At 43.5% G+C, this 25,053-nt stretch overlaps 1 protein-coding gene across 2 annotated transcripts in view; it reads left to right on the forward strand.

The window, feature by feature from the left end:
- Positions 1–599: 599 nt before the first annotated feature.
- LOC126174903 (caprin homolog) overlaps positions 600–25,053 on the forward strand; it is an 84,422-nt gene continuing 59,968 nt past the window's right edge. The window contains exons 1-2 of one of the 2 annotated variants that reach the window (XM_049921332.1): positions 600–784; positions 4,344–4,586. In XM_049921332.1, the coding sequence (XP_049777289.1) occupies positions 668–784; positions 4,344–4,586 (360 nt within the window). In that variant the 5' untranslated portion in view covers positions 600–667. The remainder of the gene's footprint in view (positions 785–4,343; positions 4,587–25,053) is intronic. The other variant, XM_049921333.1, reaches the window with a different exon arrangement.

Here is a 25,053-nt window from a genome sequence, read left to right on the forward strand (position 1 = left end):
TGTGGTTTGAGTATTTCCAAATTAGAGAAACATAAAAGTTCTTCAGTAGTTTGGATACAGATACTGGATGCGAATTTGCAAAGTATAATCCTAATTCAGATTTTTTTAAGTGGCGCTGAACAACCCAGTTGATTTAATCAAATGCTCTATCTCTGTCGTAAACTGTTCCACAAAGAGTTCAAAAATTAATTGCATAGCAACCATGTATTTCTGCTATCAATTTTTTTAACGGAGTTAAGTGCATATCGAAGTAAATTTTCGCTAACTCATACCTTTTTATCGATCATGCTTTTTTTTTCCTTTAGTAACTGCTGAGGTGGAAGTAATTTATGACGTCACTGTTGATAAGACAAATTTATCAGCTTTATTCGATGTTTTTCCCCGACTGTTGATCTCGGCTGACTACATCACCAATTCAGTAAATATATTTTCGGTACTGTGCTAGGGCTATATAATTTGATGAAGGCTTAAGTTGAGTTTAGAATTTAACACAGTGTCTTACTCGCTCAAAAACTTTCACGTGTTAATATTTTCAATTTGGCGCTCCAATGTGCATATCCGCAATGTGATTTTCACCTGTTTCCCCAACAGGTCCTCTATCGATAGAATGCTGTAACTATCTCTTCCACTGAGCAAAAAGTACCAGCAGAGTTGTTGCCAGTGAAGGATGCCTTCTGCCGCTACAGCGAAGTTAGAAAAACAAGCCTCTACGGAGGCTGTTGATCCTATTAAACAAGTGATTATAGTAGTTGAACATAAAATAAGAAACCTAGAAAAACGGAAGGTATGTGGATTTCAGATATTATTGGTATAGTTTATGTAATAAATTAAATCATTTAAAAATGACATTTCAAGGGGCGCAACGGCAGCCATGTCTAGTTTTACCATGTGCTCTAAACTGAGTAGCCGAAGTTGAAGCAACGTATACTCAGCGTTAGAATTGGCATATATGTACAGACGTATTGTTGTTACATTTGACAGTCGTGCTATAACTTACTGTTTGTTATATCGCTACGTAAACGGCCTGTTAGGAGTGAAGCAATGTGGAAGAGCTCAGATCTGTAAACGATGTTTGAATAAATAGCTCATGTCCAGTAAGGAAAAGGATAGTATTTTAAATATTTTCTTTTGCAGTAATGCTACCCAAGTTTGAAGGCTGATTTGTTGCTTGCTTATACCTTCCTAACTTTTTAACAAAGCACGTTAACTAACCTCTCGTCTTTTCGATAAAGTAGGGTTAAGTGATCAATCTTCAGGGGGGAAAAATTAAGTTTTGTTTTGTACGACTAGCTTTATATTGACGCATTTGACAGCATAAATTCATTACGCGCACGCTAGAAATCTTGTAAGATCGTTAAATACAAGTATACATCTGAACAGAAATGTTGGTTACCCTAAGAAGAGAGGGTGTCTACTTGAAACTGGAATACGCAAGGGTGACTAAACCAAAAGTATCACCATTTTGAGATAACAAGGACTAAAATAAATAGAATGCAGTCATAAAGCTGCTTGTGCCACAGTTTGTGTTGTGATTCTGTTAAAGGTAGCTGGCCTTGCCTTCTCTCATTGTGAAATTTTTCACTCGCAGCCGAAACAGGTGAATTTCCGTTTTAACGTAGCATTAAAATGATAAAACAGCGAGTTGTCAGACGTTTACAAAAGAAAGTAAATATTGTGTGAAAAAGATTCTCTGCAGATCAAATGCTGCACTAGCTACCATCACTAATCACACTTCAGCATGGTTTTCCCTTTCTCTCAGGTACCTCATTCACATTTTTTGGCAAAGTGTGGATGGAAAATATTAGTTCTGTTCATCAGAGTTGCATGTGCTCTGGTGGTGGTCCTTTTATCTGCAGAGATATTCTAAAAGCAAAAGATATTTTGTGCATGTAGATTATTATTGTAATGGGTGTATGAGGTATGTTCCCTCATCCTGTCTGTGTGAAATCAAAATTGAGATACTTACTTTCCCCATGGCTTATCCATACAGTAGTTATTAAAACACTTTTAATATACTGTTTAAGCCACTATTCAACTCAATATAATAAAGGAATGGGACTGTTAAGAAGAAATGAAAATGTACTCTTTTTATTTTAAAGTAATATACTGTTCTTTAAGTATGAGAATTGCTCATTTTCTCTATGGTGCCAAACTTTTTCAGAAACAAAATATTGAATTTTGTATGTCAGGTCTCATTACTTCAGGTTACATTTGTTAGTTGTATTTTCTTTCTATTTAACTGAAAATTCCCTTTGGTTTCCTGCCTATTTTGGAGTTAAGTTTCAGTGACAAGAAATAGAGACTTCAAGATTTACTGATATTGTAGTTCTGTTAGAGATGGCAAAAATCTTTGAAGAGCAGTTGAAAAGAATGGATAACATACTCTAAAAGAGATGATGATGATGAACATCAGCAAAAGCAAAACAACGGTAGTGGAATGTTCTTGAATTAAATCAGGTGTCCTGAGTTAAGTAAGATAAGACAGCTAAAAGCAGTGGCAGTTTTGATACTTCGGCAGCAAACTTAATGGAGGCTGGAGTAGGGAGAATATAAAAGGCATCCTGGCAGTAGTAAGAAAAAGTATCTAACCAAGGTGTTGATTATTTTGCAGATAGTTATAGTGTGCTACTATTGCTTAATACTAAAATTAGTATTTCATAAATATACTTGCAGAAGAACTTAGTCTGTTTTATGCATTTTGTTATCTGAAGCAGATGTTACATCCCAATCCACTTAATTCAACCAGAGATCTGGACGCCACAAAATCTAATGTACTTATGTATACATGTAAGATCTCAAAAATATTCCATTTTTTCAATAAAGTAATTTTCATTTGTGTATTTAAGAACAGTGGTTGATACTTCAATTTGGAGAAAGAATAAGTGTTTGAGATACAAAATTAAGGACATTTATACTACATAAAAGAATTAATGTGAGAAATGCAAAGTTGCACTATGGTTTGGACTCAATGTTGAACTGCCCTAGTCGAGTGACTTCAGAATACCACCTGTAATAGGACCATGAATGTGTTCAAACCACCCTTCAGATTGATGGGAGCTTAACAAAAGAACTGTGGTATTGCAGTAACAAACCATGAAATCTGGACTTCTCTTCAAATACCACATGTGTAGCTTACAATAAATTGAATTCATGTCAAATTTTATAGCTTAAAACTAACAAGGTATTTTAAGTTATAAGTTACCTGAAATGTAAACTGCATGTATTACTTGAGTTAACACAATCTGTATTTTTGTTAGCTTTATAACCATTCTTTTTGACACAGGATATCAATAAATAAAACAAAAAGGCTGTCCAAACAATCAGCTAAGTTGGGGGAAAGCAGAGTTCTATGATAGCTTTCATTCATAGTTTTCCTCTGAAGATGTGATGATTCTAATTTTAGGTCATTGCATACTCCTCCAGAAGACATCCAGGTCTCGTCCTTTCTTAGCATACAATCAACTAGCATGTCTAACATTTTGAGGTTTAGGTAAAGATTTTAAAAAATATTGTGGATCATTTTTTATCAAGAATGCTAACTTTGAACTTCTTAAATTGGTGGTCCTTCACAAGAATTGAAACAAGCTGATAACTTTGAGAACTGGGGTTATCAGTTGCAGCAAGTGAACCAATTCGACTTTAATAATGCTCCATTCTTATGAGAAGTTGTGTGTTTAGAAATTGTTTCTATACTTGGTTTGCTGCTCAAGGAGTGTGGCTTAGGTCCATATTACACTGTAAAAGTCAGATATTTTTATAAAATCTTTGACAGTGCACTGTGTTACTTTTCACACCTTTTATAAGTGTTAGTGTGGGCCCTAGCTTGTATAAAAATTATCAAAGAATCTTGACAGTGTAATATAGATTTTAGTTGCAGACATTGGATGATTTCTTAATTACTTATTTTTCTTCCTAAACATGGTCACTCCAACATTCAGGTGGTTATTCAGTTTGACAGTCTTTACTTGTGGCTTAAATGCATCAGTAGTGCCGTTATATTTCCTTGAAAATCTGCAGAACAGAGGTGGGGACTGTATAAATATTAAATTGTCACATGCAACATTACTGATGATGCTTACATAGATTAAAATTTAGTTAGACAAGTACTTAACACATATAGAGGCCATGAGCAAAGATTGTGCTGAGTATTACAGGTGAATATCTGTTAATAGAATAATATACCTTGCCTTTGGTTTTAAAAATCCTATCTTTTTATAGAACTTTAATGTGAAGAAAAATTTCTGAAAGTCGAAAACCACGCATTGGGATTTCTTTGGAATGTCCAGTGTAGATGTATCTGTATAAGTCTCCCTCTGTATTAATGTGTTTTTTGTTTTTGACAGAGAAAAATAGAATCCTATCGTGAAGAAGAGAAAAATGGTAAAGTCTTAAACAGTGACCAGCTGAATGCTGTGTCAAAATTTAATGAAGTACAGCAGACTCTAGAATTTGCACGTGAATTAAACAAACAGTTCCAAGGTATTGCTGCAGATGCTGCTAAGCAGCAAAAGAAATTGGCTCGGAAGGAAGCATTAGAGAGGGCACAGCAGGAACATGCAAAAGTTAAAGAAATTCTTCTGGTCCAGGTAAGAAAACAAATGGTCACATTATTGTTCATAAAACTGAGGTGATAATACTATGTTCAACTTATGTATTCTATAGTACATGGTGTGATTCACTATAAAAATATTTCTTTGCTTGACTTGCTTGCTTTTAATTATATGTATCTCTCTCTCTCTCTCTCTCTCTCTCTCTCTCTCTCTCTCTCTCTCTCTCTCTCTTTAATCCAGACCTCTTCAGGTCCTATTGATAAACTAAAGAAATGTTTGGGCGTGATGGTGGTTGTTGTTTATATTCATGTATCCATTGCTTTTGTAAGGATATTGTCTCATGATAGTGGATAGAGGAGGATAGTATTGTTTGATTAAAACAGCACATCATCAGTCATTTTATCCTATAATGAAAGATACTAGCTAGGAATAGTCAAAATAAATTAGAAAATCACTTGCATTCATAAAACTAAGCACAAAATTAGATCTGGTATTATATTGTTTAAAACTGAAGGCCAACCTCCTCTTTTATGAAACTGTGTATTATTAGGGGGGGGGGGGGGTGTGAACAGTGGAATTAAAGTACTGTGAAATGCAACTGTACACCTGTTGGCTACATTATTATAGTAGTCAGTGTCTGAATCCACAACCCATTTTTCAGCCAGTGTATCAATGCAGTACATAGACACGGAGGACAACAAACGAAGAAAATAAAGCAGGCAGAACCACTACAATACTTGCATTTTGTTCTCTCCTCACGTGGACTACCTCTTCTTAATCTCTTACTTGATAGAATCTTAGGGTGAACAGCAGGAAAAGCATTAGACAGAGCTATGAATGTGCCTGTGACACACCTATTCTTTTAAACAGTATCAGGTTGTTTTATTTTGATCCTTCTGGAGAACACTCAAATAACGTGAAGCCAGGTGTAACTCTCTCTAAACTACAGGCTCATTTCTCTACTGCTACAATTCTCAAAAACAATACAATTGATTATGAAAGACTAATAAATTAATTGAATAAACGCAGCATTCTAAGTTCATCACGAACAGAATTCCAAAATGCTGGATGCACAGAATTACCCAAGTAGAACAATCTGATGCTCTTGAAAAGCATCAAGGTAGAATAACTGTTCCCACATTTGTCACTTATGGTCACATGAATTTAGAAAGAATTGCCATATTTACCCACATATAAGATGGCAGTGTATACAAGACAACCCCCCCCCCCCCCCCCCCCCATCAAAGTAGCTCCTAGAGAAAAATTTTTTAACATTCTGGGAATGAAAATTACAAACTGTTTTATTTACAAATTATCTGCTTAAAAAGTTAACTCTCTAGCTATTCTTAATTTATGCAATTTCCCAATTTTCTAAATTTTAATGATACAAGGAGAAATAAAACAAATAAAAAGTAGTAGATTACATAAATTTATGCTGTTTTAATTTGTACCTGTTTTGCTTACCAACCTGTTTGTCGTACCATTATCTTTAGTCATCATCCTAATAACACACCTCTAAAAGTTATACACTGATAAGCCAAAACATTATGAACATTGTCCACTGCGACCTTGGATGCTGCCTGGTGGCATTGCGGGCACATGGTGCGGTAACAAAAGTATGTCAGCAGAGCAGACATGGATGGGTGTTCACCATAGTGAAGATGTAGGTTACAAAATGGAAAAATCAATTGAGATAAGACACTTTGTTGAAGTACAGATTATGAGTGTCTCAAAAATGGTGAAGCTGGTCGAATGTTCACATGCTAGTGTCTTGAGCATCTAAGGAAAGAGGTAGGAACTGAAACTATCACTAGGTGCTAAATGGTTGCCTGTCCACAACTCTTTGCAGGATGCGGGTTTCAGAGGCTTGTCTGCTCTTTAAAGTTGGATATACGGAGATCTGTGGGATCTCTGCCAAAACAGCACAATGCTGGCGCGAGCACAATCGTTTCAGAGCACGCCATTCATTGTACACTGTTGAACACGGAGCTCCGCAGCAGACCACCCCTACATGTTCACATGTTGACCCAAGTACGTCGTCAGTTAAGACTGCACGGATCTTCGGCTGAATAATATTTTTGCTACATTAGGTTGTTGGTCATCTCCGCGATTGCTGTCAAAGAGGTGAATGGCAGCTCCAAATGTGCAGTGAGCCGTGGATGCAGGCTAATGGGAGCAGCATTATACTAAGACATCCTCTTGCACTTGCATGGGGCTGATTGAAGACACACTAACAGCTGTGAACCACCTGTGTCCCTTCATGCTTGATGTCTTCCCCAACTACTTTCAGCAATATGATTCAGTATCTTGGAGCCAGAACAAGCTACAGTGGTTTGAGGAGCATTATAGTGAACTTAAGTTTTTCACCGAGCAAATTCACTTTATGTTAATCCTATGGAATCCATGTGGGTCACTATCAGCTGCCATCACCACATATGCAAGTCTGTGGCCCATTATTAGTGTGAATTACATGAACTGTGTGCAGACATCTAATACCATATACCTCCAAAAACCTACCAACAAACTTTTGGATCCCTGATAAGCAGAATCACTGATGTATTTCATGCCAAAGATGGACAGACAAGCTATTAAATAGGTCATATTATTTTGACTCATCAATGTATATTCGTTGTCACAAATATTTGGCTGGTCTTCTGAATATATTGAGATTGCTGAGGTTGTGGTTACAGTGAGACCTGAGAACACAGCTGTTTTTAGAGTAGATATGATTCTGCTTCTCCACTGATGTGAGAATGTTAAAAGGACTATTGCTTCCAGACATATTGTCTGCCCAGTGCACTCATCGGCTGCATAAAACCAGCAGCTGATGCACCCCGTTCCATTTCAGTCACACACTGAGTGTCAACAACTTGTAGCATGAAACACATAAGTACACCACTGGTTCCTTCTAGACTTTTACCATCTCCTACAGAAATGAATACTACTTTTGAGTATTTGTCCAATTTTAAAGTCAATTCTGTTTAGTCTACAAATGGATTGATGTAACTGCTATTAAAAGGTAGTGGATGTTCCTATAAACCGTTACTATGCGGTACAGATTCTCGTGATTGGCAACACAATGTAATTTGTTGCTTGCTTACTAATCCCCTACCTGCACTTGGCTTAGTTCTCAGCTGAGATGGTGTCACTCTTCCTCCTCCAACCCTTTATGTACTCTGTGCTTGAGAACTGTGAAATATAGATTGCAATATCATCTAGGGTGAAAGTCATATGTAAGAACAGCAATTAATAGAAAATAGAAGATCGCAGTCAAGATTCAAGTAGTTCCTCAAACATTCACTCGTCCTGTGATCAATTGATGTCTGTTGGCAATCTCCACTACGGGTCTTGCAGCTGTAATGTATTCTTGCGATAAGTCAGTTTAATATTATTTGGTTCATTGGATATTTCATTCTGGATTAATTTTCCTTCTTGTTTCATCCTAATGTCACCATTATGTTCCAAAGCTGATTAAAAGCTGGCAATGTTTTTACCCATTATTCTAATACAGGAACAGTGATCAAATTGCCTCATTTGCAACCCACATGGTCAAACATTACAGTTGCATAATTTAATAAAATATTCGTCTGGGTCAACATTTTCAGTTCTACGTGGTATTTTCATTTAAAAAGCAGTGTTAATTTGTGTATGTGGTACTCATACATGTATGACAACTTCATTGCAAACCTGTTCAAATAAGAGTTCATAAGATGATAGAATTTAAAACTATTTCATCCTGTATTTCACAAAATCATCAAATTTTAAGCAGAACAATAGATTGTTGTAGTGGATAGTTCATATTTCCTCACATTTCCCTTGCACTAGTGCCACCTGAGGCAAATGCCACATGATTGAGCAATGTTGATACTGTATCAAGTGCTTCAGTGTATCTGGAGAGCTAGAGGCTGTTGGAATGTGAGTATTTTTTGCCCAACCCTGCCCTTTCGAATTTTTCAAAATAAATCTGCATGTGGCTCAATAACCAAATCTTCATCTATAAAATGCCCTGTACATATTCTGTTTGGAAACATAAAAATGTTGTCCTCAATGGTGACAGTTTAATCTCCAAATATATGACCATATATTTTTCGAATGACAAATGTGGGGAAAAAATTCTTATCTGGTAAATACAGTAACTGAAACAGAATCTTGATTTTGTGCAGTTGCCATTGTTTTTGTACAGTTTTAGAGATCACAGGAGAATGAATTAGTTGATTTTGTTTTGAGAGAATTTGTTACATAGATGGTTTGGTTAGGTTTGTTGCTATTTGTCACTCGGTCTATGCCTAGATCAAGTCTATCAAAGTAGCAACTATCAAGAAATGTGCTCAGAAATAAGATTTAGGGTAGATTGTATAGAGAAGTTTAATCTACACAGAAAATGATTGCAGATGAAGATGAACCTGGAAATTTGTGTTGTATAAACATTAATCTCAGATCATTAATTGCCAAGACGTAAGGTCATCTGTCACTGCCAAAATTTTGTGACTCAATTAAACTGCACTCATCAGGTCACTGTCCGCCCCTGGTAGCTGAGTGGTCAGCGTGACACTGTCAATCCTAAGGGCCCGGGTTCGATTCCCGGCTGGGTCGGAGATTTTCTCCACTCAGGGGCTGGGTGTTGTGTTGCCCTAATCATCATTATTTCATCCCCATCGACGCGCAGGTCGCCGAAGTGGCGTCAAATCGAAAGACCTGCACCAGGCGAACGGTGTACCTGACGGGAGGCCCTAGCCACACGACATTTCATTTCATCAGGTCACTACCTTGTAACATTACAAACTAACACTTATTTGTACAAATAAGAGAAAAAGAAGTAAATAATAAAGTTGTTTTAACATAAAAGTTAAGTAAATATGACTTTCCCTCTTTAGCACTCCCGAAGCTCCAATATTTTTTCCATCTGTAAACTTATATTTCGGAAAGTATTGGTTATGTTAAGTAATTAGTACAGATAATGACTGATCTTGTAACAGTTCTTGAAGGCAACTTGTAATTAATACTACATTCAGATTTTTATAGGCAATAAAGCAGGGATGGCCACGATTTTGACTCTTGGGTTGGTCTTGGGCAGGAGGGCCAAAGCACTCTGCCTCGTGGTACATTTCCCCCACTGCCACACTACACTGTCTTGAACATGAAGAGGGGAATACTGAGAACGTGCCGCATTTAAATGGCAGTAAGTTGGTACTGCAAGTGGCTTTTTTATATATTTCACATTTCTCAACAATAAAGATCACAAACAAAACAAATTTTCAGCATTATTTAGTTATTTTTGGTGTGCTGTAGATACAGTTATCTGGTACAAACTGTTGGCATACATACATACATACATACATACATACATACATACGCAGATAATTCAGTTTTGCTCTCAAGTTGCCATATATTTGCACTTTTGCAACCTTATTATGGAGACCCGAAAACTATATCATAGGAAAGCAATGTAAAAGTTCTGAACAGTTTCAACATAAAAAGATTTTTGTCATTAAAACTGAAATTGTCTTGCAGGTCAGTTACATCTGCGTATGCACAGGGGCACTTAATAAATTGAAACTGCATTTTTAATGCATCCTCATTGAATAGTGTTGTTTTTTTATATATTCAACATCATCAAATGTTAAATCAACAAATCATTCCTGCCATGTGCCTTACCGTAAACATACTTTGCAGTAATATATGAAGTGTCCATGCTCTTTGTTCAGTTCCATTTAAAACTGTTGCAATTGACTGGAATAATGTGTATCAGAAATTTTACTATTTGTGCCACTAATTTCTTCATATGCTCTTTGTCTGCAAGTTTAGCACAAAGTGCTTCTTAATGGATACAGTGAATCCTGTCTTTTGATCATTGTAAGTTTTTGCTCTTTTACTGTCAATTAAATCTTTAAATTCTTCTTGCATGCTATCCTAATGTTTCATAGCAAATATGCAGTTCCTGTCTCTTAAGCGAATTGAGAATGCTCATCCCTCTCTTCCGTCATTCCCACTTGTTTCAAATAATTGTTAAGATAGATCGCCAGACTACCCCCTTTAGTGCCATCAGCTTGCGAACATCCTTCATACCAGGAACAAATGGCAGAGGGTAAACAGCACTGACACCATGACTCATGACTGCTGAATGTTGTGCTGACTGAAAAATGCCACAGCACAGTGCTGAATGAAATATCCTGCTGCCGTTCTGGGTAGTTCTAAGAAAAGCAGAGTGACAGACTGGGCCTTGGGATGCCTGTGGTCGCCCCCCCCCCCACCCCACACACACACACACACACACACACACACACACACACACACACACGACATGCCTGGTCAACCCAGCACTAAAGTAAGGAAGGGAAATTAGAAATATGTGAAGTGAAAAGTTATGTACTGGGAGTTAAAAAGCAACCAAACATGATTGAAAAAGTCTTAAAATAATATTCTCTATGCTCAAATGACACTAAGTGCACAATTCGTGATCAGTTTCAACTACAAAAAAATGCTTAAGCTGCTGTGACAATTGTGTGTGTATATTGATGAATAAAACTAGTAGTAGGCAGAAGTCAGTTCCTAATTATGAGGTTTTAGCTCAGTGGTTGCGTTTTGCAGTACTGTCCAGGATTCTTGGTGTTCAATCTCAAGTCATTTCTTGGAAAGGCTGAATTGTTTCAGTTTAGGACTAAACTAAACATACACAAATGATTGAAACATACTCAAAATTGATATTTTCAAACCTGTTATTTTGTTTGAAAATTTATCTGTGTTCTGTGCATATTTACTGTAGGCCTGTTTATTTCTTAAAGTAGTCTGTTATGTTGGTCTGCTTCTGAGAGGAGTTTACATTTTTTGTGCGACATTTTGAATTCTTCCTACAGCAATAATGTCATTGTATTCTGGCTCGTGTACTCTAAAAGAGTACACATTACAATGTGTTGCAGTGACTGACAGAGTCACTATCATCATCATCTTCGTTTTGTTGCGAAGCTGCGGTCGCAAGTTCAGTGTCACTTGTACTGGAAGCCATGTTCCCGTGCATCAATCTTCATCCACTAATTCAAGTTTTCTTAATTGACATATTCAAAACCGTTTTAACCCATTGCCAGGTTTATTGTTTGTGCAGTTGCTTCACCACTAACACCTTGAAAATCACTTTTTTCTTTATTGCAGAAGAATTTTCATGCATGTTCAAACTAGTTGGTGTGGCTTGACTTCCTGTGTATGGAATCTACCATTTTACTGATGGATTTATGCCTTGGTCCAATGGCTGTAAAAAGGCAGTCACATTAGGAGGTAAAAACTTGGTTAAGATGAGACCATCATGGGATACGAGACTCCTGGTGCTGGGATGTGAAGTGGTGTTATCAAGCAATGGAACAGCCTTCTTTGCCAATATGTTCTCTTCTACAAAACACCAAACTTGTGGTACAAAATCTATGTGGAACCAGTCTTTGAAAATTACACTGTCCATCCTTGCTTCGATTTCACTGTAAGAATGCACAGGGAGAGCCTTAGCTGCTATAGCCTTCAGTGCTCGGGGATTTTTTTCTTTACCAATCACTAGAAGTTTCACTTTGTCCTTCTCGGAAGCATCAGCAGTGCTCAAAATTGCAATTCCCTCTTTAGATGATTTACGTCTAGGAATGCTAACCATGCTCTTAAAAGCAATTGTTCTGGTTGGTAGACATTTCCAGTACAGACCACTTTCATCTTCATTCTTCTTCCAAAAATTTTGGAAACTCTTCCCCCCTGTGGGTCTGGGGTTAGAATAGGCCCAAGGTATTCCTGCCTGTCACACGAGGCGACTGAAAGGAGTTTCACACGTTTCGGCCTTTTTGATCCTCTGCAGGTTTTGACCTCCATTCTTCACAATTTTCCCAAAGAGCGAGCCAATTGGGGAAGGGCACCTTACAATGTGCATAGTGTCCATTGTGCATTGAGATCTTTAGCCCACTTTCTTGTCGTCGGATCGCAGTCATGCCCATTCTCTATCTCTTGGGCGCGGACACCTTCCTGGGTGCGTTTTCCACCATGCACTATAGATTTCTGCATCGATGAGGACCCTTGACTTCTTTGCACCTGATATCCAGCACAGTAGCCAGTCCGTAGTGGTGGGGCCACCATGTACCCTGTTGGTTGTAGCCCTCTGACCACACAGGGATTGCTCTGCTGATGCCTGCGCCGTTAACTCCCCAAGTATGCCAAGGGGTGGATACCCATCCCCCTGGGGCATCGGGACTCCCGGCAATGGCCATCCTGCCAGGTGGCCTTTGCTTCGGCTGGGTGGCACCTGGGGGAGGCCCTTGGTCGGAGTGGGTGGCATCAGGGCAGATCACATGCGATGAAGCGTAGTCCATCATCTCTTGCTGGTGGTGAAACACAAGCAGTCTGTAAGCGATCACAAGCTCAATTCAACGCACAGAAGTGAAACCCCAAATCGTTCTCCTCCCTGGCCACACCATGGGAGGAACGTCAGGCTAAGGATAGCAGCGCATCTTACTTGCCCCGGTACCTTGTATGTTCGAGAGCTGATGGGGAATCTTTCATGATGATGAAGCCTCAGTTTTTTGTTGAGCATTTCGAGGACAAGTTCGGGGAGGTGGAGGGCTTGTCCAAAATGAGATCTGGGTCAGTCTTTATCAAAACAGCATCCTCTGCCCAGTCACGGGAGTTGCTCACTCGTGACAATCTGGGGGATGTTTCTGTAACCATTACACTCCATAAATACGGTTAAGGGTATCATATTTCAGAGAGACCTTGTTTTGCAGTCCGACAATGAGCTGCGTGCCAATTTAGAGCAGCGAGGTGTACATTTCGTCTGTCGTGTCCACCGGGGTCCGAAGGATAATCAGGTTGCCACCAGTGCCTTCATCTTGGCCTTAGAGGGTGCAACATTACCCGAGAAGGTCAAGATGATGGTCTATCGCAGTGATGTAATGCCCTTTATCCCTCCCCTGATGTGGTGCTTGAAATGCTGGAAGTTTGGCTATGTCTTCCCGCTGTACTTTCAGCATCACAGGCTGAGACTGTGGACGCTCATCACATCCCAATACTCCATGTGCCCTGCCTCCCATCTGTGTCAACTGTGGAGAGCACCATTTTCCTTGCTCGCCTCACTGCAGGATTCTCCACAAAGAAAGGAAAATCATGGACTAAAAGACCTTGGACTGACTAAGAGAAAATTTGAATGCCTGATCCTGTGAGTATGACAGTCTTATGCTGCCGCTCCAACAGTTCTGACACCATCAGCTCTGCCAACCCAGGTCACCTCTGAGCCGGAAGACTACACCTGCCCCTCCCTGTTGTTCCTGCACCACCTACTTCGTGAGCAGCAACCCCCCCCCCCCCCCCCCCCCCCCCCCCCCCCCAGCCGTCGGGGACATCCGTCCCCACTTCTAATCCGTAGAAGCGTAAGTCTTCTTCGGCTTCTCTTGCTGGGAAGGGGTCTCTTTGGTCACACCCTTCCCAGGTTTTTTCTAGTGGGAAAGATGACACCTGCCAGTGGCTGAAGAGCCCAAAAGCAGCTGATCGTAAGGCTTCACGCTCATCCTCAGTCCTGGAGACTGAATCAGTGAAATCCTCCCAGCCAGGGAAACCCAAGGAGCAGGAAGATAAATCCAAAAAAACCCTAAGAACAAGGAAATTGCGGTGGCACCCACTCCATTACCGCTACCTACAAGCTCTGCAGCTGAGGATGGGGTGGAGATTTTGGCGTCCGCTGAGGACCTAGATCTTGCCGGACCCTCAGACACAATTGATACAGACGGCTCGGGCAATAAATTGGTGGCAGCAGGTGACTGAGGTGTAAACTGCCTCAGTGTTCCATGCCTTCCCAGTCTAAAGATGTTATCCTCCAGTGGAACTGCGGCGGTTTTCTCTACTGCGTGGCTGAGCTACGTCAACTGTTCAGCTTTACACCTGCTATCTGCATTGCCTCCAGAAAACCTGGTTCCCAGCAATGCAGACGCCTGCCCTCTGCGGCTATAAAGGATATTACAGGAACCGTAGCAACTATAAGCAGTTATAATAGTGTGTCAGGTGGAGTTTGTGTTTGTCCTGAACTTGGTCTGTAGTGAACATATGTCTCTTCAAACCCCTCTTGATGTTGTGGCTGTCAGAATAAGGATGATGCAGGCAGTAACTGTCTGCAATGTATATCTTCCTCCTGATGGTGCAGTATCCCTGAATATATTAGCTGCACTGATTGATCAACTCCCTAAACGTTTCCTACTTCTGGGAGATTTTAATGCCTATAACCCCTTGTGGGGTGGTACCATGATTACTGGAAGAGGCAGAGATGTCGAAACTACACTGTCGCAATTCGACCTCTGCCTCTTAAATACTGGGGCCGCCACACATTTCAGTGTGGCTCATGGTAATTACTCGGTCATCGATTAATCTATTTACAGCCCAGGACTTCTCCCATCTATCCACTGGAGAGCACATGACGACTTGTGTGGTAGAGACCACTGCCCCAGCGTCAGCCACACAGACACCTACCCAGATGGGCTTTGATAAAGACAGACAGGGGAACTTTTAATTACCTCGGCTGAGTCTGCTGAATCTCCCCGACACAGTAACATCGATGTGATGGTTGAGCAGGTGACCAGCTAAATTGTTTCTGCAGCAGAAAATGCAATCCCTCGCTCTTTAGGGTGCCCCTGACGAAAGGCAGTCCCTTGGTGGCCACCGGAAGGCGCTGAAGCAATTGAGGAGTGTCAGCGAGCTCTACAGCGGCATAAGCGGCACCCTTCCCTGGAGCACCACTTAGCCTTTAAACGGCTCTGTGCCTGTGTTCGCTATCTTATCAAACAACGGAAGGAGGACCCCCCAGGGGGTCCACAACTCTTGTGGATACGTGCTTAGTGAGCACGGGACCCCGAGCTAATGTTGCCCTCCTTCCTTTCCGGGCTGCATACCTTCCTTTTCCACATCGTTCCCTATCCCCCATCTTCGCCCCCCCCTCCCCTCCCCTCACCTCTGGCTCTTTCCTTCCCTTTCTCCCCCTCTGGGAGTATGGTTTGTGCCTACGTCCGGAGACGGATGCTCTTAATGTAATGCATTCTTCGCCTTCTCTGCTTGTCTGTCCTCATCCTTCCTTTGTCCTTCTCTTTTCCTTGCCTCTTCTTTTTACCCTTTTCTCCGCTGCGGCGTTTGAGACCTCTCTTCTTTCCTTTCCCTTTCTTTGGTTTCCCTTTCTCTTTCTTCCTCCCTGTGCGTGTCTGAAGGCCGACCCATGCATTTTCGTGACGGGGTAACGCGTAATTCCCAGCCCCTGGTAGACACGTAGGATATGTACGTACCCCCTGGTAATGGCCAGGCCCAGGGAGGGGTGATTACCGGAGCTGATACCTTCCGAAAGTGCCGATTGGTCCCTCCGTCAGTTTGTCGGGAAGTGTGACCGGAGGTGTGAACAATCACCTAAGGCGGGAGTGCCCTCAGAGGGGGGGCCCCCCCACAAGGGAGGAGCGCGCCATCGGAGACGCTGGTAATCATGGGGGATTCTTCCGCAATGGTTTACTCACCCTCCACTATGTCTGCTCACAAGCGTAAGTTCACTCTCAGCCACAGACAGTTCTTCCATTGTTGCCACAGTTCCTTGTTGTTTCTCGGTCTGATGAAGGTCAAGACTTCTGCACGGTCAACCCTTTCATTATTCAGAAAGGTGTAGACGCAATTGCAGGTCCTGTAAAGACTTGTTCCAGATTACAGAATGGCACCTTGTTGTTAGAAACAGTCAGTGCCCTCCAGGCACAAAAATTGCTGCGTACTTCACTTCTCCACACCTTGCCTGTCCGGGTGGAACCGCACCGTACTTAAAATTCCTCGCGTGGAGTTGTTTATAAACGCTCCCTCGATGCATTGTCTGACGACGAAATTCAGCACTACCTGTCTGACCGGGGTGTAACGGCTGTTCATAGAGTTATGAAAAGGGTTGACACGAACATCATTCCAACCCGCACTGTCTTCTAGACATTTGACAAAGTTCAACTCCCATGGAAAATCAAAGCAGGCTATGAGATAATTTCCGTTCGCCCTTATGTCCCAAACCCTACGCGTTGCTATCGGTGTCAGCAGTTCAATTGCACCAGCCAGTCCTGTTCCAATCCGGCCAAATGTGTTACGTGTGGCAAGGATGCCCGTGAGGGTGCTTGTCCACCTCCATCCCCTCGCTGCATCAACTGTATGGGTGACCACGCTGCTTCCTCTCGAGATTGCCTCATTTTTAAAGACGAAAAGCTCATCCAGGAAATTAGAGTGAAGGAAAAGGTGTCGATCTTTGCTGCTCGAAAATTATTCGCCAGTCAACAGCCCACCATTCCTCAGACAGGAAAATACAGCACTGTCCTTGCTTCTCCTCGGCCAACAAAGGAGGCGGCCACGCATACTTGCGACCTCACCTTTAGTGCCACAGTCGTCAGATCGGCCACTGCAAAGATCGCCCGTTCAACTTCACCACTTTCGCCTGCCCACTCTACGGCTCACCCTTCATCGGTTTCTGCTAAATCTCGAGCCCAAAAGTCAGACACCAAGACTTCGAAAAAAGAGCATACTTGTGAAGATTTTTTACCTACCCCAACTTCACAACCATCGGTTCCTCCTTAATCTAAACATCATATTTCCAAGAAGGCTAATAAGAAACCCAATTCATCTCCTTCTCCGCCAAGGCGTGTCTCATCTACAGCACCACCTGGCGGAAATCACCCTCGGTCGTCTTCTGTGTCGCCGAGGCGCACTGCTGGCGGCCGTTCAACCGGCCGATCGCTGGTGGCAGGAGCTGCTCCTGAACAACCTATGGATCAGGATCTTCTGCCTTCGGCTGAATGCCATTCCATGCTGTCGGTCGCAAGCTCTGAGCCGTCGTTGAGTTGACGGCAACCTTGGTCACATTCCTCCATTTTCTGTTCACCCTATGTCCATTATCCACTGGAATAGCCACGGCATTCGAGCCAATCGGGATGAATTGTCGATCCTCTTATGATCCTACTCGCCGGTCATCTTCTGTCTTCAGGAAACAAAGCTGTGTCCCCATGACCGCTTTGTTCTCCCCCATTTTCAGTCCGTCCGATTTGATCTCCCCTCTGCTGAAGGCACTCCAGCTCATTGAGGACTTATGATTCTTCTCCATGATACTCTCCATTATCACCCAATCCCCTTAAACACTTCCTTCCAAGCTGTCACTGTCCGTCTTTCCCTTTCTGGATATACCTTTTCTCTTTGTACTGTATACATTCCATCGTCCACACCAATGGCACGAGCTGATCTCCTTCATCTTCTTGGTCACCCCCCTATTTGCTGGTTGGGGACTTAAATGTCCACCACCCGCTTTGGGGATCTCCACATGCTTGTCCACGTGGCTCACTATTGCTAGACGTCTTCCACCAAGCGGATCTAGTTTGCCTCAACACTGGGGTCCCTACATTTTTGTCTGCCTCCACGACAAATTTCGGACCTTTCGGTCGGTACTGTTCCACTAGCTCGGCGCTTCGAATGGTTCGCCCTTGATGATACACACTCGAGTGACCACTTTCCATGTGTCCTTAGACTGCAGCCTCAACTGCCCTATATGCCCCGCGACGCTGGAAGTTTGCCCAAGCCGATTGGACACTTTCTTCGTCTGTAGCGACATTAGATGACCGTCACTTTCCTAGCATCGACGATGAGGTCACCCATATTACTGACGTTATTCTTACAGCTGCGGAACGTTCAATACCACGCACCTCCGAATTGCCCTGGCGCCCCCCAGTTCCTTGGTGGAACGAGGCATGCCGTGACGCAATATGTGAGCCGCGACGTGCTCTTCGCGTTTTCCGCCACCATCCTACTTTGGCCAACTGTATCCGCTATAAGCAGTTCCGTGCGCGATGCCATCACATCATCTGCGATAGCAAGAAGGCAAGCTGGGAATTCTTTATTAGCTCATTTAACACCTTCACTCCCTCCTCGGAAGTTTGGAGTCGGACTCGACGGTTATCAGGTGTGCCTAGTTTCTCCTCGGTCCCTGGGCTCACTGTCGTGCGTGATACGTTAGTGGACCCTGTCGCAATTTCTAACTCCTTGGGTAAACACTTTGCTGAGATTTCGAGCTCTTCAAATTACCCGCCAGTGTTTCTCCCGAAGAAACGTGCAGCGGAAGTGCAACCTCTTGCTTTCTTCTCTCAAACTCACGAAAGCTATAATACTGTTTTCTCCATGCGGGAACTCCAACATGCACTCTCTTCTTCTCGCTCCTCCGCCCCAGGACCGGATGGTATCCACATCCAAATGTTGCTGCATTTATCAACCCATAGTCTGTGTTACCTCCTTCGCATTTATAATTGAATTTGGGCCGACAGTACTTTTCCCAGACGATGGCGGGAAGCTATCATTGTTCCTGTTCCAAAACCTGGAAAGGACAAACATCTCCCCTCTAGCTATCGCCCCATTTCTCTCACGAGTAGTGTATGTAAGGTTTTGGAGCGTATGGTGAATTGTCGTTTAGCTTGGTGGCTGGAGTCCCGCAGTCTTTTAACACCTGCCCAATGCGGTTTCCGAAAGCATCTTTCTGCAGTTGACCATCGTGTTGCTCTCTCCACTTATATCATGAACAATTTTCTCCGTAAACGCCAAACAGTAGCAATATTTTTTGATCTGGAGAGAGCATACGATACCTGTTGGAGGACAGGCATCCTCTGCACACTGTTCTCTTGGGGCTTTCGAGGTCGGCTGCCCCTTTTTCTTCGTGAATTTATGGCAGAGCGCACATTTAGAGTGCGGGTGAACACTACTCTCTGCCGTACTTTCTCCCAAGAAAACAGGGTACCCCAGGGCTCCATGCTGAGTGTTGTACTGTTTGCTATTGCGATAAATCCTATTATGGATTGTCTCCTTCCTGATGTCTCGGGCTCCCTCTTTGTGGACGATTTTGCGATCTACTACAGCTCTCAACGGACCAGCGTTCTTGAACGAAATCTTAAAGGATGTCTCGATCGCCTCTACTCGTGGAGCACCGAAACCGGCTTCCGTTTTTCTCCCAGTAAGACCGTTTGTGTTAATTTTTGGCGACGTAAGGAGTTTCTTCCACCCTCCTTACATCTAGGACCTGTCAACCTTCCGTTTTCGGACGTCGCTAAATTCTTGGGTCTTAGGTTTGACAGAAAACTGTGCTCGTCCTCCCACGTTTCCTATCTTTCGGCTCGCTGTCTGCGATCGCTCAACACCCTCCATGTCCTGAATGGTACCTTCTGGGGAGTGGACTGAGCGGTCCTTCTCTGCCTCTATCGCACCTTAGTGTGCTCGAAATTGGACTATGGAAGCATAATTTACTCCTCTGCTCGGCTGTCTATTCTTCATCGTCTCAACTCTATCCACCACCGTGGATTACGTTTAGTGTCTGGAGCTTTTTACACCAGCCCTGTGGAAAGCCTTTATGCTGAGACTGCTGAACCTCCGCTTTCCAATCGGCGAGCAGTCCTTCTGAGTCGTTATGCTACCCATCTGTCTTCCATGCCTGCTAATCCAACCCATGACATTTTTTCGACGCCTCCTTTGATGTAGGGTATGCAGGCCGCCCCTCCTCCATACTACCACCGGGAGTCCGCTTCTGTCAACTGCTCCATTCTCTTTCCTTCCGCTTTCCTAAAACCTCCTTGACAACTTGGGGTACAGCACCGCCTTGACTCTGTCCCCGGATCTGCCTGCTCCGTGACCTTTGTCAATTTCCCAAGGATGGTACCCCTTCGCTTGTTTATCGTCGGGCATTTGCTGCTCTATGTGCACAAATGAAGGAAGCCACATTTATTTACACTGATGGCTCAAAAACATCGTTAGGTGTAGGGAGTGCCTATATTGTTGGCGACACCCCAAATCAATTTCGGCTTCCCGACCAGTGTTCGGTTTATACTGCGGAGCTTTATGCTGTTCTCCAGGCTGTCCACTACATCCGCCGCCATCAGCGGATACAGTATGTTATCTGCTCAGATTCTCTGGGCTCTCTCCTCAGTCTCCAAGCTCTTTACCCTGTGCACCCTCTGGCCCACCGGATTCAGGACTGTCTGCACTTGTTCCACCTGGGGGGCGTCTCGGTGGCGTTCTTCTGGGTCCCGGGACACATTGGTATCTGTGGAAATGAGGCGGCTGATGTTGCGGCCAAGGCTGCAGTCTCTCTTCTTCGGCCAGCTATTCAATCGATTCCCTTCGCCGATCTACGGAGCGTTTTATGTCATCGTGTTGTTCTTTTATGGCATGCACATTGGTCGACACTTCCCCATAATAAATTGCGGGACATGAAAACTCTTCCTTGTGCTTGGACCTCTTCCTCCCGAACGCGTCGTCGGGAGGAGGTAATTTTAACTAGATTCTGGATAGGGCACTGTCTTTTTAGCGGTGATCCTCCCCCACTCTGTTCCCACTGCTCTCAGCTGTGGACGGTAAGACACCTTTTAATTGAGTGCCCCTATTTTACTCCGTTACGCGCCCGTCTACAGCTTTCGCCTGATATATCGTCAATTTTAGCAGATGACACGCGCTTGGCCGATCGCGTTCTTGAGTTTATTAGTGCCCGTGAAATGGCGTCAGTCATTTGAAGCTTTTTTCGGGGACAACCAACCCCTTTTTGTAGTGGATTTTTAAGCCTTCCTTCTGCTTTGTTTCTCCAATTTTGTGAGTTTCGTTCCCATTGCTGCTGGTTTCCATTTTCGGTTTTTACTGTTTCCTAAGTCACTGACTGGGCGCTAATGACCATAGCAGTTTTGCGCCCTAAAACCAAAACAAAAACAAAAAGGAAGGAGTGGTGTTGGGAGAGACACGTCTCCACTATTGGGTGCCACACGTCATCTTCCCAAGTCTGGGCAAAGATCAAACGTCTTTTCGGGTACCAGGCCCCAACAGCTGTCCCTGGTGTTACGATAAATGGCGAGTTATGTACAGACGCAAACGCGATTGCTTAGCACTTTGCTCAAGCCTCTGCGTCGGAGAATTACCCCCAGCCTTTCGCACACTCAAACGGCGCCTGTAAGGGAATGTCCTCTCATTCACTACACGCTGCAGTGAATCCTATAATGCCCCATTTACAGAGTGGGAGCTCCTCAGTGCCCTTGCACATTGCCCCGACACAGCTCCTGGGACTACAAGCGAGATCTTCTCCAACTGGCTCTGGTGTGATGGTGTCTTTCCATCGAAATGGCAGGAGAGCACCATCTTTCCGGTGCTCAAACCCAGTCAAAACTTGCTTGATGTGGATAGCTATTGGCGCATTAGCCTCACAAATGTCCTTTGTTAGCTGCTGGAACATACGGTATGTCAGCAGTTGGGTTGGGTCGGGCCTGGAGTCACGTGGCTTGCTGACTCCATGTCAGGGCGGCTTCTGCCAGGGTCGTTCTACCACAGATAATCTTGTGTCCATAGAGTCTGCCACATGAACAGCCCTTTCCAGACAGCAACATCTGGTTGCCATCTTTTTTGATTTACAAAAAGCATATGACACGACCTGGTGACATCATATCCTTGCCACATTGTATGAGTGGGGTCTCCGGGGCATGCTCCCGATTTTTGTCCAAAACTTTGTGTCACTCCGTACTTTGTGTCCAAGTTGGTGACTCATAATTCCATCCATATCCAGGAGAACTGAGTCCTGCAGGGCTCTGTATTGAGTCTCTCTCTATTTTTAGTGGCCATTAACGGTCTAGCAGCAGCTGTCGAGCCCTCCGTCTCACCGTCTCTGTGTGCAGACAACTTTTGATACTGCTGCTCCAGTACTGTTGTTGCTGAGCGGCTCCTCCAAGGAGTCACCCACAAGGCGCAGTCATGGGCTCTAGCCCACGGCTTCCAGTTTTCAGCAACAGTCATGTGTCGTGCACTTCTGTTGGCATCGTACTGTTCATCCGGAACCCGCACTTTACTTTAATGACGATCCACTCACTGTAGTGGAGACATCAGTTCCTAGGACTGGTTTTCGACGCTAGATTGACTTGGCTCCGTCATCTTAGTCAGCTTAAGCAGAAGTGCTGGCATCACCTCAATGCCCTCCATTGCCGGAGCAACACCAATTGGGGTGCAGATCGCTGTACGCTGCTGCAGCTCTACAGAGCCCTTGTCCAATCCCAAATTGACTGTGGAAGTGTGGTTTATCGTTCCGCACTGCCTTCAGCATTGCATTTACTCAACCCTGTTCACCACTGTTGGGTCCGATTAGCGACAGGAGCTCTTAGGACGAGTCCGGTGACCAGCTTACTGGTGGAGGCTGGTGTCCCTCCCCTGCAGATCAGACATGTGCAACTACTCACCAGTTACGCGGCACACATTCATAGTTCCCCTGCGCATCCAAATTAGTTTCCTTTTCTCGCCCACAGCAGTATCTACTGCATCGGCGACCCAAATCGGGGCTAACAACTGCGGTTCGCGTGCAGTCCCTTCTCTCTGAACTGGAGTCCTTCCCTTTACCATCTCTTGCAGTCTGTTCACATGCACCTCCAGGGTGTACGCCTTGGCCGCAGCATCGTCTGGACCTTTTTCATGGCTCTAAGGACTGTTTACCCACCGCTCTCCGCTGTCACTTCCTCTAGATTCTTCATGTGTTCCAGGGCTCTGAAGTGGTTTATACCAATGGCTCAGTGGCTGATGGTCACTCAGGCTTCGCATATGTTCATGGAGGACGTATTGAGGAGTTGGCTGCAGTGTTTTCCCTGCAGAGCTGGTGGCCGTATCTCGTGCTCTTGAGTACATCCGCTCATGCCCTGGCAAGTCATTTCTCCTGTGTACTGACTCATTGAGCAGCCTACAAGCTATCAACCAGTGCTACCTTCACCACCCTCTGGTAGCGTCCATCTATGCCCTGGAATAGTCCCGTCGTTTCATGGTATTTGTGTGGACCCCAGGACACATCGGAATTCCCGGCAACAAACTTCCCGACAGGCTGGTCAAACAGGTGACACGGAAACCTTTTCTGGAGATAGGCATCTCTGAAGCTGACCTGTGTTCTGTCTTACACCGCAGGGTTTTCCGGCTTTGGGAGATGGAATGGTGTAACTGGACGCACAACAAACTGCATGTCATTAAGGAGACTATGAATGTGTGGAAGTCTTCCATGCAGGCCTCTCACAGGGAATCAGCTGTCCTCTGCTTGCTCCGCATTGGCCATACGTGGCTAACGCATGGTTACCTACTCTGTCGTGAGGACCCACCTTAGTGTCACTGTGGCTCCCAAATGACAGTTGTCCACCTCTTGATGGACTGCCCACTTTTGGCCGCTCTGTTTCAGACTTTTAACTTTCCCAGTACCCTGCCTTCGGCGATGGGTGGCAATGCTTCTACAGCAGCTTAAGTTGTACGTTTTATCCTTGAGATTGGGTTTTATACTTCTATGTAGGTTTTAGCGCTTGTCCTTTGTCCCTCTGTGTCGTCCACCCTAGTGCTTTCAGGGTGGAGGTTTTAATGTGTTGCAGAGTGGCTGGCTTTCCCTTTTTATTCCCGTGGTTGGCCAGCCACTGCAATCTGCATTCATGTTTTACTGTCTTCTGTTTCTAGCATCTCTCTGTTTTCTTGTCCACTTTTGTTCCTTTTAGTGTTCGTTGCCTTCCCTTCGTTCTTGTGGCTTTTCCTTTCTTTCCATTATGTGTTATGTGTTTCGTCCATTTTATTCTGACACTTGTGGCACTGTTTTATTAGGAACAAGGGACTGATGACCTCGTAGTTTGGTCCCTTCTCCCGCCTTTAAACCAACCAACCAATCGGAAACCCTTCCCAGGAGAAATTAGCTGCCACAAAATTTGAACTAAGCTGCTTTCCTTGCACAGTAAGTTCCTGAATCCCATAATGATGTTTGAATCTGATTAGCCATCCAGATTAGGCCCCATATAACCATAGAGCTTTAGGAAAAAAAAGGTTTAGCTCTTTTGCCACACATTGTGTCTGAAATAGTGATACCTTCTGCTTATTTTTGGCAGCATCTAGGCCGTCAAATGTAGATCTCTTCATCCTGTTGCGTGCAGGTGGTCCAGAATTAGAATTGCATTTCCTGACAACATGTCCCAGACAGTCTGCATTCCAGTGCCAATATTAGCACTTGGTTTTGCAGTTGTTAGGGGACCGATGACTATAGATGTTAAGTCCCATAGTGCTCTGAGCCATTTACAGTTGTTTTCCCCTTATCAAATCTTCCAAGTAATTCTAAATTTTGTTTTAATGTTAATGTGTCTCTTTCGTTTTGCCATCATATCTCTTAGAAATTTCTTTTGACTTGCTTCAGTGACACATGCCGATTACCGTCAGAAAATTACAGTTTTGTTAGTGATTGGTGTTAAGACATCTTATGAAACATTGTTAAATCCCTTCTCAGAAAACTACCTAGAACAGATAGTTAGGAAACCTCAGTCATGATGGAAATATGTTGGATCTAATGGCAACAAATAGGCCTGACCTCTTTGAGGATGTCCACATCAAACCTGGTATCAGTGACAATTATGCAGTTGTGGCAACAATGACTTCCAGAGTACATTAAAAACAAGCAGAAAGATGTGTGTTCAGTAAACCAGATAAAAAATCAATAGTG

The sequence above is a fragment of the Schistocerca cancellata genome, chromosome 3, assembly GCF_023864275.1.
Source record: "Schistocerca cancellata isolate TAMUIC-IGC-003103 chromosome 3, iqSchCanc2.1, whole genome shotgun sequence".
NCBI classification, from domain to species: Eukaryota; Metazoa; Arthropoda; class Insecta; order Orthoptera; family Acrididae; genus Schistocerca; species Schistocerca cancellata.